Consider the following 19,450-nt stretch of genomic DNA (forward strand, 5'->3'; position numbering starts at 1 on the left):
GTATAATAATAATAATAATAATAATAATAATAATAATAATATTGGCTCATCTTCGACTCCTTCAATATCATGCTAGCCAAATAGAATATATCTGATCTACCATGAAAAAAGCCAGCCAATATTATTTAAACATGTCACTCAGGATGTATTCAGACCAGGATAGTTCGATAGTTCACTTGCTTTGGTCCGAACCAAATGTTTTTTTTATTTTTTCATTTTGGTGCGGTTCGCTTTCACACTGTACATTTTAGTAAGCGGACCAAAATCTGTCAACAAAGCCACGCGCCCTGAGGTCGTTCAGCTATTGGTCAGAGACGACACGCGCACAAAGCGTTAAGTTCAAAAGTAGTCATGGAGGCTTTCCGTGCTGTTATTCTTTTTAATGTCATCAAAGCTATATGTTTTTTCCAGTTTTTACTGTTTTCACAATTGTGCGATTACTATGCTGTTGTACAAGTAATTTATCAACGACAAAGGGCAAGGCGGCTACGGAGGATAGCGCTGATGAGCGCACATCATGTTGTGACAGTTCTGGCTCTTCACACAATAGATTAATTTCTTTTTTGCGTCGCTAGTACCGCCACTTTTTGAAAGAATGTCCCTGATTTTAATGTAGGTCTGACGGAGTTTCTTCACTTTTAGCCGACATTGTTCTGGGGAGCGCGTGAACCCCTTCTCCTTCATTTTCTCACTGAATACAGCAAACACATCGGCATTTTTGTGTGTTCTCTCCAAAAGCTCAGATATGTGGACATCTGCCCATATATCCACAAGGGTACGCGTTTCTTTCTCGGCCCACGTTTGCCCCTACTCATTTTTTGTACTCTGTAGTCTAGCCTACCACTGGTCTGAGTGACTGAACGACTGTTGTAAGGTTCCCTTGACAACCGAAACAGTGTTTGCACTTTGCGGTGGAGTGTCAAGACTCTGTTTCCCATAATGCTCGACAAACGACGGAAGCTCCCGAGGTACAAAAAAAGCAAAACTGTCGGATTAGGTCCGGTCTGCTTTCACACCTCCAAAAGATCCGCACCAGAGTTCCTTTGGTCCGGACCGAGTCCGACCTTGCAGCTCGGTCTCGGTCCGCTTGTTTGGTCCGGACCAGAGTTCGGTGGTTTGTATTCAGACCAACCCAAAAGGTCCGGACCAAGGGAAATTTGGTTCGTTTGGTCCGGACCAAACAACGTAGGTGTGAATACGCCATCAGATCCATTTGAGTATTTCGTTTGAAAAATGCGAGTTTTTCAACATGAGAAGATAAACTTCATATCTTCAAGCCAACATGTGATTTTCTTTTTATTTTATAGACACATTCACAAAAGAAAAGTACCCAAATTTATCAAAACAATTTCATTGATTTCCTCACGAGTGACACATAGAGATTTGTCATGGTTTTGGTTCTCCATGTTCCAGTTGTAGCTCGTATGAAAAATGAGTGGTGTATTTCCCAGTCAAACACTTGTCTATATAATCTAAAGTATTATCTGGAAATGTGCAGTTTATAAAATTACAACCTTGCCATTTTGTTCATATATGATGGCTTTTGACACAAAATTAATTTCATACAGAACGATCCCAGAAAGACAGTGTTTCCTTTAAACCACAGATTGTGCCCATGCTTTTCTTCTAGTCTTCTTTCTTTGTGTTTAGTTGTTGTATAAACACTGTGTGAAGCCCCTTAGCAAACAGGAATATGTTTGTAACTAGCTTATTTGCTGTGGGACAGATTAATGGGACCGTGACGGAGAATCTGTCTCTGAGTGATGCGGGGAAGCTGATTGAGAAATCTCGGGGGAAACTGCAGCTGGTGGTGCAGAGGGACCACAGGCAGATCCTGGTGCGCATCCCGGCCCTGGCAGACAGCGACTCCGAGCCTGACGGTGAGTACATTCTGGAGCGGGTTATTGATTGATGTATGCTATTTGGCAGTAGCTTGTACTGGACCAGCTCTCTCTGTAGCTCATGAATACAGCTTTATAAGCATCATTATAATAAACTTTTATTCATATAGTCCATTTAATTCATGCACTGGAGCTATAATATTAAAAGATGTCAGCACAACTGAGATACGAGTATTCAGTGTGATTTTATTCAGGGTACCATGATTTGATTATGGGTTACTTATTGCAAACAAACAACATATCTTAGCAAGTGAAAATATCTTGAGTATGGGCAAATGTATCTTTTTTTTTTTCTATTGTAAACCAAATATAAGCTTATTCAGCCTGATTTTTAAATGTTTTTACTCATGAGTAATGTAGGTTTGACAGGTAATGTGTTTGGTTTGTTGCAATCTTGCAAGGCAAAATCCTAAATAAATTTGATTATATTCAGGTTATGTGATTATATTTAGGATATTTGAGCTACTTTTACTTGCCAATATGCCATTTTTGTAGTGTTCTCAATCTCAATTATATAAACAGTGGGGTTTTTTTTCTTTGGGGGGGGGACACCACTTTTTATTGCCATTTTCTCCATTTTCAAGCTAAACCAAAGCCCCGTTTTTCAACAATCTTTCACAATTGACCTAAATTTATGATGACTCGGTTCACATTGTGTGTGTGTGTGTGAACTGTTGTATGGTTTTTCACCGAAAATTTAAATGTGAAAAATTAGATTAGGGACATCTGTGCATCGATTACATAGTCGTTTAAAGAAAGAAGAATCGATGTGCATCAAAGAATCAGTTTGTTTTTTTACTCTGCCAAAAGAATGGTGAAGTGTTGCATTCAAAGCTCCAGAGTCTTGTTATATCACAATACTAATGCTAATTATAATCGGTGTGTGCCTTTGATATTCTAATGAGCGTATTTAAGTAGATTTAAATTGCCATTCTTAGTTTGAGACGTCTGATCTGTTCAAACCGCTGCATCAGGATTGAATATAAAACAGACGGATCAGGTTAATTAGATCAGGTAAATGTCATACACATACAATATACAGTACCGTGCAAAAGTCTTAGGCACATGTAAAGAAATGCTGTAGACCAAAAATGGATTAAAATAATGAAATAAAATGTTTCGACATTTTAAAAAAATACGATAAACCACGGCGGCACGGTGGTGTAGTGGTTAGCGCTGTCTCCTCACAGCAAGAAGGTCCGGGTTCGAGCCCAGTGGCCGGCGAGGGCCTTCCTGTGCGGAGTTTGCATGTTCTCCCCGTGTCCGCGTGGGTTTCCTCCGGGTGCTCCGGTTTCCCCCACAGTCCAAAGACATGCAGGTTAGGTTAACTGGTGACTCTAAATTGACCGTAAGTGTGAATGGTTGTCTGTGTCTATGTGTCAGCCCTGTGATGACCTGGCGACTTGTCCAGGGTGTACCCCGCCTTTCGCCCGTAGTCAGCTGGGATAGGCTCCAGCTTGCCTGCGACCCTGTAGGACAGGATAAAGCGGCTAGAGATAATGAGATGAGACGATAAACCACAGTAAGCCATAATAAATGAAACAAAGTCAATATTTGGTGTGAGACAACCCTTTGCTTTAAAAAAAAAAATAGTCGGCTCAGGTCCAATGAGTGCAGTTTTATAAGGAAATGAGCTGTAGGTTTTACTGAGCATCTTACAGAACCAGCCACAGTTCTTCTGGACACTTTGACTGTCACACTCGCTTCGTAATTTTGCACCAAAACCCAGCAGCCTTCGTTATGTTTTCTTTTTTAATCTGAAAAGTGGTCGCTTATGTAATATACTGCTCAGATACGAACAATTTTTTTTCCTATAACATTTAATTTTGTGCTGGAAAACGAACGTTTGGACTCTAAAATGTTCTTGTACTGACTCGATAATGTAGAAGTCATAAAACAGAAATCTATAACAAAGTTTGTCTGAAAAAAAAATAGGGTGCCTAAGACTTGCGCACAGTACTGTGTGTTAAATACATTTCTTGAAATGAATAACAAATACACATGCATTCATGAGTTCTCGGTATCCGTGGTTGTCCACGGACACAATTCCAACTATTTCAGCTGTTTTATGGTTCTCGTTATTATTTTTTGCTTCATTATTATTGTACCCATTGAGCAGGTTGATAGCCAGAGAGTTGCGCTGATCTGAAAATGTAATGGTTTTACAAGAGCAACTCTATTTCTGTTCTTTTTATTTTACAGATAATATGTCATACTTTTAGCAGAAGGACATCAGAGACACTGCAGCACACACTGTCTGGTTGCCATTAATCATTATTATTGACTGTGCCTTAGCCGAATTGTAAAGCTTTCAAGCCCATGCGCTTAATATATTTGTAAAACCCCTACGTTTGTGCACATATATTTTTGCTAACATCAGTTTTTAATATCCGTCCTAATCAATAAACTATTTTATTCATCGTTAATTTTGTGTGGTGACTTATTTTACTTTTGGGAAATAAAAGCCAATGGGAGAGGATTATTATTATTATTTGTGATGTGTGTAAATTTTGTGATGTGTTTTAGTGATCTTTACTGCTGCAGCACAGATGATATCATAGCAGAATGTTCTAGTCAAGTACATACTTGCCAACTTTTCAAAATTCTCATGGGGGAGAAAAGTGCGTGAACGACATTTTCAATTGGACGAGGGTATGATGCGCGGTTCAAATGATAAAAACAGTGGATCCCAATTAATTGCAAACCATTTGAAATTTATACAATTGAAGAGTTTTTGAATTGTTGATATTGTTCTATCAGTTACTATAGGTTATGGGATTCATGTATCAGGCATGAGAGAGCTCAGAGTGAAAAATCTGAAATAATACTCGTCTTGAATTTTAATATAATAACAATGAAAGGGAAGTCTTAAATCAGATTTTTAGCTGAAAAATCTCATGCCTGAATATTGTATACATACAGAGACCCACAGAAAATAACACAAGTGACGCTTTAGAAGAATATTTATCAGTGAATGAAAGTATTATTGGATTGCATCAAATGTGTTTTCCTTCTGTAAGCTCATGTAAAAATGCACAAAACTATAATATCATATATAAATTAAATACAATTTAAATAAGATTTAACCAAAATAGTAACAACTCAATTAAATAAATACTGCACTGTCTTAGTACTACTAAAATGCATCTCTCTCACTAAACACTTTCCAACAGAATTTTTAAAAAGCACTGGAAATCCTATCCATCTTCAATCTTGTATTTCAATTACATATAAACAAATAATAGACTACACGAGTCTGCAAATAGCACACTGCTAATCAAGGCAGACTCATGTTTACAAATAAAAATATATATACTTAAATATGTATGAAAAAGATAATAAGAACATACTTGACAAATTAACAACTATTTGGTAGCAAAAAGAAAAAGAGGAGACAATACTTGTTATTCGATATAAAGGTACAGTAATATATCATTCAGTAGCATTGAAAAAATATATATATATAAGTTATGTAGAAAGAAAGAGTTTGGAGATGTCAACATCATATCCATATCTACTTAAATCGGAAAAAAGGTGGTGTCTGACTTTTTTCTTGAATGACAATTTAGATGAAGATCTTATAGAAGTTGGAATCTGGTTCCATACCCTAACACCAACACGGGAAAATGAGTTCTTTCGTAGATTTGTGCGAAATACTGAGTATATAAGTTCTTGGAGTAAGATGACCTAGTGTTATAAGAATGGATACTAGAAATAGAAGAAAATAATTTACAAATGTTTGAGGGTGCACTTTGATTAACAACGTCATACATTAATTTAGAAATATATTCATAGAAAAGAAGATTCACTGGTAAAATATTGGTTTTGGAAAACAATGGAAGGGCACTTTCTCTATTATCAACAAAATGGATTAATCTTAAAGCTCGTTTTTGTAGGATTAATATTTTATTTAAATGAGTTTTACAAGCCTGTCCCCAAGAACTAAGACCATATGTTAAATAAGGTTGAACCAGAGAGCGATATAATGTCATAAGGGTATGTAGTGGAATAAAATGTCTAAGCTTAAAGCCGACAACCTTCTTCCTTCAATCTTCAACCTTCTATCAAAATCCTATCGGAATGCATCAAAGGAATTTGCTCATTTGCAAACCTTTTGAAAGTTTTCAAACAAAATTTAAAAATGGCACTATAAATACTACCATACAGTGGCGGCTGGTAGTCTTTCAAACAGGGGAGGCTGGTCGGTTATGATATTTCCAGATTTTAAAAGAAAAAACATCAATTTTGCCCATACTCTTGCCTCTGATCTGGCTGATTGTTGGCAGGGTCACAAACTGTGAAATAACAGGTTCTTTTGGCCCATTAGCCTACTGTCCAATATACATGATGGTGGTGTTGGGGGGGGGGGGGGGGGGGTGTATATTTTAACATTTTATATTTTAAAATTGTGGCATGTTGTTTAAAAATTGATCATTATTGAAAGCAGCTCTTTGTCAGGAACCTCAGCAGTAACAGCAGAGTGTTCTGGAATAGGCACAAGCACTGACCTTGGGGAGCCAAACATAGAGCTGGGTGCCACACATTTCATTCAATGACACTTTCCCTATATTTTACTTATTTTGACTGAGAAATGTTTTATTGACAATTTTGATAACCCTTCACTTTTAATCCAGGTCTGTAGTGTGAAATGTTCTCGGCTGTGTTTTTGTTTAAAAATGTTTTCCAAATTGTAGCTGTGTTTAATTCATATCCAGAAAAATATATATTCCAATATAATATACTCAGCATAAACATTTTAAATATATTCTATATTTTTGGTCCATCCATGACATATTACTAAAGTAGCCTATTTACTGTTGTTGATGTGGGTCACTTGCTGTTAGCCAATTCACTTTCTCGTACCAGGAGAGCTGAAAGGAACGAGTATTATTCCCTACCTTTTTCACCAAGTCAATTTGAGGCGTTGGTCTACCCTGCTCTTTAATTTTAATTTTTTCCTCGAAAGGAAGACTGGCAAATGGCTTCGCCAAAATTAAATCAGCAATGCTTGGCATCCGTGCGCAGCTTTCTTGCTAGCTGACTAGCCCCCTCAAGTTCAAGTTCAGTCACTCAAATAAACGAAATTTCTGGAACTAAGATAGCAAACTTGACAACACTATATTTACACTTTATTTACAATGAAAATATATACGAACTAAAAAAGCTGGTAGAAACCGTATGTAATGAATGAAATCGAAATGTAAGCCAATCTCTTACAATACACCACCGCACTTGAGAATCCGCATGGGACTGAACTGAAATTCACCGCTGCCTGTCTATATTTGAAACGAGCTGTCAATCAAAGAAAATATCCGGCCGCTTTCACCAATCACCAGTCTCCTCGCGGAAACTGCCATGTCCCTCCCACTGTGAGGCTGGGGGTCCGTGGGCGGGCGTTTTCGCAGTATTTGTCCAATAACCGTCTTGCATTTTGAGATTGAAAAGCGCATACAGTGGGGCAAAAAAGTATTTAGTCAGCTACCAATTGTGCAAGTTCTCCCACTTAAAAAGATGAGAGAGGCCTGTAATTTTCATCACTTCAACTATGAGAGACAGAATGGGGGGAAAGAATCCAGGAAATCACATTGTAGGATTTTTAATGAATTAATTGGTAAATTCCTTGGTAAAATAAGTATTTGGTCACCTACAAACAAGCAAGATTTCTGGCTCTCACAGACCTGTAACAACTTCTTTAAGAGGCTCCTCTGTCCTCCACTCGTTACCTGTATTAATGGCACCTGTTTGAACTCGTTATCAGTATAAAAGACACCTGTCCACAACCTCAAACAGTCACACTCCAAACTCCACTATGGCCAAGACCAAAGAGCTGTCAAAGGACACCAGAAACAAAATTGTAGACCTGCACCAGGCTGGGAAGACTGAATCTGCAATAGGTAAGCAGCTTGGTGTGAAGAAATCAACTGTAGGAGCAATTATTAGAAAATGGAAGACATACAAGACCACTGATAATCTCCCTCGATCTGGGGCTCCATGCAAGATCTCACCCCGTGGGGTCAAAATGATCACAAGAACGGTGAGCAAAAATCCCAGAACCACACGGGGGGACCTAGTGAATGACCTGCAGAGAGCTGGGACCAAAGTAACAAAGGCTACCATCAGTAACACACTACGCCGCCAGGGACTCAAATCCTGCAGTGCCAGACGTGTCCCCCTGCTTAAGCCAGTACATGTCCAAGCCCGTCTGAAGTTTGCTAGCGAGCATTTGGATGATCCAGAAGAGGACTGGGAGAATGTCATATGGTCAGATGAAACCAAAATAGAACTTTTTGGTAAAAACTCAACTTGTCGTGTTTGGAGGAGAAAGAATGCTGAGTTGCATCCAAAGAACACCATACCTACTGTGAAGCATGCGGGTGGAAACATCATGCTTTGGGGCTGTTTTTCTGCAAAGGGACCAGGACGACTGATCCGTGTAAAGGAAAGAATGAATGGGGCCATGTATCGTGAGATTTTGAGTGAAAACCTCCTTCCATCAGCAAGGGCATTGAAGATGAAATGTGGCTGGGTCTTTCAGCATGACAATGATTCCAAACACACCGCCCGGGCAACGAAGGAGTGGCTTCGTAAGAAGCATTTCAAGGTCCTGGAGTGGCCTAGCCAGTCTCCAGATCTCAACCCCATAGAAAATCTTTGGAGGGAGTTGAAAGTCCGTGTTGCCCAGCGACAGCCCCAAAACATCACTGCTCTAGAGGAGATCTGCATGGAGGAATGGGCCAAAATACCAGCAACAGTGTGTGAAAACCTTGTGAAGACTTACAGAAAACGTTTGACCTCTGTCATTGCCAACAAAGGGTATATAACAAAGTATTGAGATTAATTTTTGTTATTGACCAAATACTTATTTTCCACCATAATTTGCAAATAAATTCTTTAAAAATCAGACAATGTGATTTTCTGGATTTTTTTTTTTTTTGCTCATTTTGTCTCTCATAGTTGAAGTGTACCTATGATGAAAATTACAGGCCTCTCTCATCTTTTTAAGTGGGAGAACTTGCACAATTGGTGACTGACTAAATACTTATTTGCCCCACTGTAGCTCCCAAATGCCATTGAAGTCCACTGAGGCTGGGCTGCATCGCGCTGTCACGAGGGGGAAAAACTCATGCACACATTAGGCGAACTGGGGAAAGTTATAACGGAATGATTTCGCACTGTAGTTGGGTTGAGCACATATATTTCTATGATTCTGGATCTGAAATAGCAATGTTATAAGGTCGGCTATAACATAAGCCTAGCGCAATTCATCCTACACAATTTTCGTCATTTTTAGAGGAGGCTGAGCCTCCCTAGTTGTCTTAGAGCAATCGCCCGTGCTACCATACTATCAAAATGTAGTCTACAAAGAAATTCACTCGAATGCAAAATTTTACTACTACCAAAATACACTCACTAGTAATCTTTCACTTAAAACCTCAAAACTCTATCAAAATCAATCACTTTCCAGCTCATTCACTTGTAAACTTTCACTTAAAACTTTCAAACATAAATTCAAAATAGCACTGTTCGTTGATTGGTTAAAAATCAGTTGACGTCAGCAATGTTTCTCATACGATTCTGATTGGACATAATCGGGAGTATTTTTAACTTGGCGATAGGGATTTCCCCAAACCGGGAGATTATCCAGTTTTTAACAAATACGATCGGGAGACGGGAGACGGAGGCTAAAATCGGGAGCCTCCCGCCGAAATCGGGAGGGTCGGCAAATATGCAAGTAACACAGATGTGAGGACTGTACTGTTAACGTAATGTCCAAGCTTTTGTTGTGTTGTGTGCCTGGCCGATGGAGACTGTGGGTTTGCCAACGTACTCACAAGTCATGTTAGATTTAAGGTCAGATATGTTTCTCAGAATCTCTTGGTTTTGCAGTAAGAGTGGAAGTCTGCTAAGTAGGGCAGAGGCCATGTGACCAGTATAGCACACAGTTGATTTAATATGTGAAGAGTACTAGTGGTTAAAAATGTTCTCCTTGTTATGTGTGTGTCATGTAAACAACTTTGCATGGTTAACTATTTATGAGATTTTCAGGCAGGATTTAACCCCTGACCTCTGCCAAATCACACTGACTTCCAGCAGAGGTGGTGTGTGTTTACTTGTTGTAAGCCTCTCAGTGTGTAATCCTTAATTACCGGGCTACAACTGATCACATGATTGGATTAATCATCTTCTGTGTGCGTGTGTGTTTTCTGACTATCTTCCATGGTGTCCGGTATGTCTCCGGTATGTCCATTTTTGTCTTTCTATTACTTATTGTTGAGTGTGTGTGTGTGTGTGTGTGTGTGTGTGTGTGTGTGTGTGTGTGTGTGTATGAGGGACATGTACAGTAGTGGTGTGATGTAAATAGCCAAACGTGGCAGAGGAAACGGTTTTCCTATGGAGTGACTGTTCAGCTCGCCTATCTCTCCTTTCATGTAGGTTTTATTTTGTTCTTGTGTGTCCTACAGGCTGTAATTACATCTCCACCCAACAGATGGGAACACTCATTTTTACACATCTCTGATTTAAAAAAAAAAAAAAACTAAGCAAGGGACATGTTCGTTCTTATAGACTGTATGTGCACTCATTTAGCAGATCAAAAAACAAAAAGAAAACAAGTTATTAAGTTAAATCATTTACAGTAGGGATGCACCAGTCCCATTTTAATACAATACTGATATTAAGATATTAACACTCTTATAAAAACCGATCCAACTCTTTCAAGTCATTTATGCAAAATGTACGCATGGTGATGACGTGCGACAGTTTATTTGCTTGTCTTTAATAAATATCCTAATTACATGTAGAGTCAATGAGTCTATAATATTGTAGACCAATATTATCCAACCATTCAGGACAAGGGCGTGTCTCTAGTAGCCTGTCAATCATGTTGCTTGTCAATTCAGAATGCTCTGCCTATTACACATTGAGAGGATCTAGCCTAGACAGCTCAGATGCATGTTTTAGGAGAGTGGTTAAAGGTCAAACGTCTGAAGAGGCACTGCATTTGTTTGTATTTTTCATTTCAGAAACTCAATACTAGCTGTAGCTTTAACTACGCTGAACTTTTACGAAGACATATCACAAAGCAGTTTTACAGACGCTTAGATTTAGATCCCTAATGAGCAAACTAGAGGTGACCGTGGCAAGGAAAAACTCCTTGAGAAGGCATGAGGAGGAAACCTCAAGACGAACCAGACTCAAAAGAAAGCTTGTTTTCTTCCGAGTGTGTTAAAAAGTTGTTCAGTGTAAGAATATGATGAATAAGCAGGGACGGATCCAGCCCAAGAATCTGACAGATGCACATTTGCAGAAATATTTTCACTAATTTTACCAGATCGCTATGGATTTTCACAGGGGCGTAGAGCATGCCCAACCCTTTCCAAAGAGGGCAGCCATCTCCCGTTACAACCACTATTCGCTCTGTGCGAGTGTGACTCGCCGAAAACTTTAATATGAGCCCTGGGTCCAGCCGCACAGGCACGCAGGGATTTGAAAATTCATAACTCGACCACCAAAAGTCGTAGCCCTGCCAAACCTTATAGGCACCTCCCCCTCCTCGAGACCTTTCAAAGCAGCCCAGGCTTGGCCCGCTACAACCGTGGTTCGGCCCGTTATTTGCAGCGAATTTCAAATTTCTACCTCTTTCTGGAGCATTTTATTGGTTTGACCTAGATTCTTTGTCTCAGGTCATGCTATACAAAGCATCGTAAGAATACAGGTAATTAGGTCAAGCAAGCATCACCGCTTATCACAGATGGTCGAATCCTGAACCATTGGTCTGTTGGTTAAGCGTGGCTATAGGCCATGTAGCCGGTTAGCGGTAAACAAACGCCCCGTAACCGATGCCAAGTGGCGCACATATATTTCTGATTGATGCACGTGCATCGGTTGCATCAGTCTGGATCCGTCCCTGAGTAAGAGTCCTGGGATGAACACAAGACAGTCTTTAGGATTACAGCAGCAGTATTTATGTACACGTCTACACTATCCAGGTGAGATTATCCCCTGAAGCAAAGGCCTCGCATAAAATCAATCAGTGCATCATGTTGGAATATTTAAAATCTGCCATTTTAGTACAATATTTCCACTAATACTTGTACTTGGTATCAGATTGGTGCATCCCTATGGTCACATATTAATGACTGCTACTAGTGAACACATTATTTCTATTTCTGTATTTTCTTATTTAGCGCTCCACTTAGGCCTGCACAGATGCTCTTGGCTGTGTGTGTGTGTGTGTGTGTGTCTTGTACCAAGTAACAGTGTGTTTTAGGCATGCTGCACTGGCCACCACTGGCACTGTGAGGAGTTGAAGAGTTCTCTTAAAGCAGCGGACATGCTCTTAGGTTCACCAGCAGCACCCAGCCACACAGTAACTCCCTCCCTCTCTCTATTTCTGTCTCACACCCTTTTCTTTCATCTGATCAGTGTCCTTGTTTATGTCACGCAATCACTCTTACCTTGCTTTGGATCTCTGGATTGAATCTCGTACCTAACTCTCTTCTGGTCCAAATATCTGCTTCATATCGGTGCCGTTTGTTAACCTGTCTCTAATTAACAGGAATTTTCTGAACTACCCTGGAAAAAGTAGAGCTTTACAATATGATACTGTTTTACATGGAGATTGCCTGGAACAGAATAGCTCTGCTGTCCAAGACAGTTCACTGTACATGTCTGTGTCTCTCACGCCTCTCCTCAGCGGGGTAACGGGTGTCCTGTTTCATCAGACCGACCTATCTTACACACACTTCTATCTCGCGCACACACACATCCTCTGTTCTGCCTCTTTGTAACTTGTTTATGTAAGGTTCAATACTTCCAAAACTTCACTGCCATTTTCCACTTTTTTTGATTATTCTTTCCCCAAAACATCACGAGTGGCAATGGATGTGCTGGCGAAGCTACTGTCCTGGTTTCTCATCTTCCAGTGTGTTATGACGAGGCAGATTTTGACACATTAACACAAAGTGAATAACTCTAAGAGCTGTGTGTGGGAGCGGGAACGCTAAACTCTCTCTCGGGGGTCGTCTGGTGGAGGGTTTTAAAACGCTAGCGCTTATGAAATGCATCTGACGCTCTCTCTTCTTGCTTTCAGATATCTCCGAGATGGAATCATACAGATCATACTCACCACAAGATGACCAAAGGTCACGGCAGTCAGATATTTCCTCCCATTCCTCCAATGAGCTGCCACGAGAGAGTGCCAGGTATGCTCAGTGCTGGGACCCTAAGCTAAAGGCTCACCTCAACCCACTATTCCAAACAAATGAGCAAATATCTAAAAACAAACAAAGAAAAAAACCCTGTGAAATAAGGACCGGGGCCCTTCCAGGGGATATGAAACCCCACTCATTTTCTACCTGATGTGCGGTGTAGACTGGCATAGAATGGTTCTTCAGTGGTACTTTTGAATAGTTAAATGTTCTTATTATGTTGAATTCTTGATTTGAAGTGCTGATTTTCTGTAACACAACAGTTTAGAACCTTCTCTAAAAGGAAAAACATCAGTAGTGGGGTTCTACATCAAATTCATTCTTTTTATTTTATAATCTTGAGGATATCATAGATTTGATCAGTTACAACAAACATCACAACACACATTCCTTTAAATTCGTTTCTTAAGACACGTATTTTTAAGTATGTTACCTCGCTTGTTGACAGTTTCGGCGAACACTTCCGCCTTCTTCAAAACAGTCACCAGATGTCGAGTGGTGACGTGCCTTATCAGCTGATGTTACTCTATGGAGGTGTGAACGTCCCGCCCAATTTGACAGGTAGTCCACGCCTCCTGCTGTCAGGTCGCTGCCCCAGGACGGCGCTCCAGGTGTGTGACAGCGCGTACGCTCCCTCATCCCGGTTCATGGTCCTCTGCGCCCGCTTACGTATCTCCACTGCCTCTAAAATTCAACGCTGGTATCTATTCTCTTCAGCGCGAATGACTCTGGCCTCTTCCCAATTCATAATATGATTTTGTCGTTTGCAGTGGTCTGAAATGGCTGATTTTAAGTTTTCTTGGTGTGCTTTTTCTTTTTCGGATCTTGTGAGTCTTTTTGTTGTTTCTTTTTCACATTCTAATTGGTGTTCTTTCCTGCGAGTGTGGAAGCATCTGCCTGTTTCACCAATATAGACTTTATTGCATGAACGGCAAGGGATTTCATATATGATATTGCATTTATTGTCCAGTTGTATTTTATCTTTGGGGTGAACTAGCAGCTGTCGGAGGTTCTTGTATGGTTTGACCGGGGTGTTGATGTGGTATTTCCTCATGGATCGTTGGATGCGTTTTGTAACTCCAGAACTTTTTACTAGAACAGTTACAGAACGCATCCAACGATCCATGAGGAAATACCACATCAACACCCCGGTCAAACCATACAAGAACCTCCGACAGCTGCTAGTTCACCCCAAAGATAAAATACAACTGGACAATAAATGCAATATCATATATGAAATCCCTTGCCGTTCATGCAATAAAGTCTATATTGGTGAAACGGGCAGATGCTTCCACACTCGCAGGAAAGAACACCAATTAGAATGTGAAAAAGAAACAACAAAAAGACTCACAAGATCCGAAAAAGAAAAAGCACACCAAGAAAACTTAAAATCAGCCATTTCAGACCACTGCAAACGAAAAAATCATATTATGAATTGGGAAGAGGCCAGAGTCATTCGCGCTGAAGAGAATAGATATCAGCGTTGGATTTTAGAGGCAGTGGAGATACGTAAGCGGGCGCAGAGGACCATGAACCGGGATGAGGGAGCGTACGCGCTGTCACACACCTGGAGCGCAGTCCTGGGGCAGCGACCTGACAGCAGGAGGCGTGGACTACCTGTCAAATTGGGCGGGACGTTCACGCCTCCATAGAGTAACATCAGCTGATAAGGCACGTCACCACTCGACATCTGGTGACTGTTTTGAAGAAGGCGGAAGTGTTCGCCGAAACTGTCAACAAGCGAGGTAACATACTTAAAAATACGTGTCTTAAGAAACGAACTTAAAAGAATAGTTATAATTATCAGACATAATGAATTTTCATTACATATCCCAACACACATTTCTAATTATTCAGGAGATTGATCATCTGGGCAAATTTTGCTCTCTTGTTTCCAGAGAGGAGCCCCAGAACAGGTTGACCAAGACGAGTACACCATTGTCTCCATACAAGGTTAGAGAAGAACCACCTGCAGTGCAGGTAGAGCAAGAAGATCCACAACAGGACCCTCCAGGTACAGCCTGTTTCTATAAACACAGGACAATGGACAATGCATAGGTGTCTGCTTTTTCAGCTCTCTCAAGCTGCAGTTATTGCTGGCATTAACAAGAATTTTATATTTAACAATTATTCGTGAAAGGCGAAGTGAATATCGGTGAATAATAACCGAGACGAAGTCAGGCGGCATGGTGGTGCTGTAGTTAGCACTGTCGCGTCACAGCAAGAAGGTTCCGGTTTCTAACCTCACGGCCAACGGGGACCTTTCTGTGTGGAATTTGCATGTTCTCCCCATGGGTTTCCTCCAGGTGCTCCAGTTTCCCCCACAGTCTAAAGGCAAGCAGATTGGGTAAAATACCCAGCCACTGGGTTTCACAAGCCAGTGCATACTTGGTGCCGGTCCTAAGCCTGAATAGATTGGGGAGGGTTGCATCAGGAAGGGCATCCGGTGTAAAAACTATGCCAAATCAAATATGCAGGTCATGATGATCTGCTGTGGTGACCCCTAATGGGAACAGCCAGAAGAAGAACCGAGACAAAGTCGAGGTTATTGTTCACAGATATTCATTGAGGCGGATAATTGTTTTTGTATAAATCATACTTTTTTAAAAATCATATTAAAAATATAATTTATTTCAAATTTCAAAAGCAGCATGCAAATGTAATACCGGTGCAGCACAGACTTGTCACTTATCTACGCCGACTCACATAAAATACTTTGTTTTGAAATCGATAAAATAAATCACAATTCCACCTTACTGTACCTTTGAATAGTTTTAGACCAAACTTCGTAGCATCTTTAGTGCTTTTAGGAACAGCATTTTCCTTCATAATTTGTAGTTTTTCCTTACTTATGGTGACAAAGTGATTGGCAGCCATTTTGCCAAGTCGGTCGAGGTGATTATCGAGAAGTAATCTGAATCTCTCAACCAATCAGCACATGCGATTTCCTATAATCACCTGTATGTTTATACTAAACTATATTAAATGAAACCTTCTGCTGTCTCATTTATGTATCATGTCTGAATATATACTTACTGAATCTACTGCTGTTAAATGCTTATACAGTCTTTATAATTAGCTTACAAAGGATGCATTGAGGGCGGCACGGTGGTGTAGTGGTTAGCGCCGTCGCCTCACAGCAAGAAGGTCCGGGTTCGAGCCCCGTGGCCGGCGAGGGCCTTTCTGTGCGGAGTTTGCATGTTCTCCCCGTGTCCGCGTGGGTTTCCTCTGGGTGCTCCGGGTTCCCCCACAGTCCAAAGACATGCAGGTTAGGTTAACTGGTGACTCTAAATTGACCGTAGGTGTGAATGTGAGTGTGAATGGTTGTCTGTGTCTATGTGTCAGCCCTGTGATGACCTGGCGACTTGTCCAGGGTGTACCCCGCCTTTCGCCCGTAGTCAGCTGGGATAGGCTCCAGCTTCCCGCGACCCTGTAGAACAGGATAAAGCGGCTAGAGATAATGAGATGAGATGAGATGAGGATGCATTGTGGGTAAATCATTTCAGACTGTCTTCATAGTACTACTGATTTTAAAGTGCATGTCCTTTGTTGAAATGTTCAAAATGGTCTGGCTTTGCATGTATGAATCCCAGACCAAATCACTCATAGCAGACAGAAGAAGACATGTATGACAGGCCAAAACTAATAACCTTTTTATGCATATTGGTTTCCAGCGGCGATCAGAAAAACACCCAAAATTCTGCTGCGACCGAGTCCTGAGGATGAGGAGATGTATGGGTGAGTACTGTAGGTTTATTGTATAGACTTACTGGCTGTTATATAGATATATAATTCAGGTGAATTTGTTTTGTGTTTTTAAGGAGACACATTATGAAAAGCTCACTATTTCAGTGCTTGTGCATATATATTTGGGTGTTTAGAGTTCCTACCAAGTCACAAACTCTGAACTAAGCAACTTTTGGGCTGCCTGTTTCAGAAAGCATGAGCATCAACAAGCCATTCAGATTTTGCTCCTGTTTCTATGGCCAAGTTTACATTAGACCGTATCTGTCTCGTTTTCTTCGCGGATGCACTGTCTGTTTACATTAAACCGCCTGGAAACGCCGGGAAACGGGAATCCGCCAGGGTACACGTATTCAATCTAGATCGTGTCTGGTCCGGTGCTGTGTAAACATTGAGATACGCGGATACGCTGTGCTGAGCTCTAGCTGGCGTTGTCATTGGACAACGTCACTGTGACATCCACCTTCCTGATTCGCTGGCGTTGGTCATGTGACGCGACTGCTGAAAAACGGCGCAGACTTCCGCCTTGTATCACCTTTCATTAAAGAGTATAAAAGTATGAAAATACTGCAAATACTGATGCAAATACTGCCCATTGTGTAGTTATGATTGTCTTTAGGCTTGCCATCCTTCCACTTGCAAGTAGTAAGTGATATGCGCTGGGATCACACACACAACGGCTCAGTCCCGAATCACTGCTTGTGCGCTATACTCGCGCACTCTGTGAGCTGCGCAGGGCCGGAGTGCGCACCCTCCAGAGGGCACTCGCTGTTCAGGGCGGAGTGATTTGGAGCGCAGGATGCCTGCGGAGCCGAGCGTGTCCGTGTATTGGTGTTGCTGTGTGCACGCGAATCGTGTATTGGCGTTGCTGTGTGCACACTAATCGTTTTAAAAACGTTAATCTGATGATCCGCTGATACGGTCTAATGTAAACCCCACCTATGTCACAAGGGGAGCTCATTAGAATTATGCTGACCACTCATGGCTTGAGAATGAATATTCATGAGGAAATCGTTATCTGATTGGCTGGTGGAAGAGGGGGTGGGGTGAGCAGTGGCTCATTCTCATTCTCATTTAAAGGAACAGGGGCTCAAATCAGCCGTTCTGAACAGAGCTGTTTAGACAGGGTGAGAAGGGAGCTGTGGGGCTTTAGCCTTGTGGTATTTTGACCAAAGCACTTCACAGACATTTCATTAAGACCTCATTAAGGGAACTGTGTCAACTTGTGGAAAAGGAGTATGTCACTTTTAATACCATCTCATCTACTTCCTGCCTGCTCCTAATCCTGATCCTGATGGGTCATGCCCACTCCCTAAGACACTCTTGATCAATCCTTCCTGCTCCGACGACACTCTTGATTAATCCAGCATGCTTGCAAAGACTCTCTTGGCCAATCCCATCTGCTCTGGAAGACACACTTGACCAATCCCACCCTCTCCAGCAGATACTCGAGACCAATTCCACCTGCTCTCAAAGACACTCTTTCGTTGGGTCTCGCTTCCAGTCCAGATGCATATCTCTAATATATCTCGTGCAAACAGATTCTCTCTCACATTTCTGGCAAGAGTGCATACATGTGTACATAAATCTCACACCAATATATACATGCAGTATATGCATATACAATATATACATATCTACATACAAATATTAGCAAGTCCCCTAATGTAAAACCCCATTAAATTAGCGTGGAATTTAATAAATAATCTATTTCTTCCTCTCCTCATCACACCATTATCATTCTTGTGCATTTTCTTGAGGCAGAAACAATGCATGTGAAGGTTTATTGTTGTGGCTTATGCTTGCTGATTGAAAACCTTTGTATCAGGACCAGAGCTCTTTACAGATAATGAGTTTCTACTGAGTACGTGATTAAAATATGCTAACAGTTTGGGAATTTTTGCATGACGCAAAAAAAAGAAAAAAGAATTGGCCCAAGAAGTAACCAACGGGACACCGGCTTCTTTTTCTAGTACACAAATGAGTCATCTTTACAGAACACAGTGTCACCATTGTTAAGTTTAACAAGGGAGAAGTGTTTGGATTAACACTGTTTATTTCTTTAGTTAGCTATTTACTAAAGAATGGTAAAAGGCTCATCGAAGAGTTTCCAGATTTCCAAATTTTGTTTTATAATCTCCATCAAAATATATCACATGCTGGTAAAATAGGCTAGAGTCTAAGAATAGCATTAAACTAAACCCTGTTAAAGAGGAGTTAAATCATCAAGTTAGAAACACAGTAAACAGATTGAAGTCAAGGGTTGTTTAATTTGACTGCTCTTCAGAGGTGGACAAAGTACCCAACTTCATTACTTCAGTCAAAGTACAGGTCCCACTGGTCAAATGTTACTCCGATACAAATGAAAGTTGTCCAGTCAAATTTCTGCTAAAGTTAAAGTACTGAAGTACTTGCTTTTAAAAATACTTAAGTATTAAAAGTACATTTTCTGTCAACGCATCGTTGTATTATTACCACAACGCTTACAAAACCTAATGCCGTTACCAAAGACAGAAATATGAATTCACAAAATGAACACATGCTGTGCCATCATGGTGGTTTAACGTTAAGCTAGCTAGTCAGTGACGCCCCACC

The 19,450-nt window shown here is 40.8% G+C and overlaps 1 protein-coding gene across 3 annotated transcripts in view; it reads left to right on the forward strand.

Moving 5' to 3' along the window:
* LOC132893319 (tight junction protein ZO-2) overlaps positions 1-19,450 on the forward strand; it is a 129,113-nt gene that overhangs the window by 85,209 nt on the left and 24,454 nt on the right. For all 3 annotated transcript variants that reach the window (XM_060932332.1, XM_060932331.1, XM_060932330.1), the window contains 4 exons: positions 1,727-1,880; positions 12,994-13,105; positions 15,010-15,125; positions 16,786-16,849. In XM_060932332.1, coding sequence (XP_060788315.1) covers positions 1,727-1,880; positions 12,994-13,105; positions 15,010-15,125; positions 16,786-16,849 — 446 coding nt within the window. The remainder of the gene's footprint in view (positions 1-1,726; positions 1,881-12,993; positions 13,106-15,009; positions 15,126-16,785; positions 16,850-19,450) is intronic.

The sequence above is a fragment of the Neoarius graeffei genome, chromosome 10 (genome assembly GCF_027579695.1).
Source record: "Neoarius graeffei isolate fNeoGra1 chromosome 10, fNeoGra1.pri, whole genome shotgun sequence".
Lineage (NCBI taxonomy): Eukaryota > Metazoa > Chordata > Actinopteri > Siluriformes > Ariidae > Neoarius > Neoarius graeffei.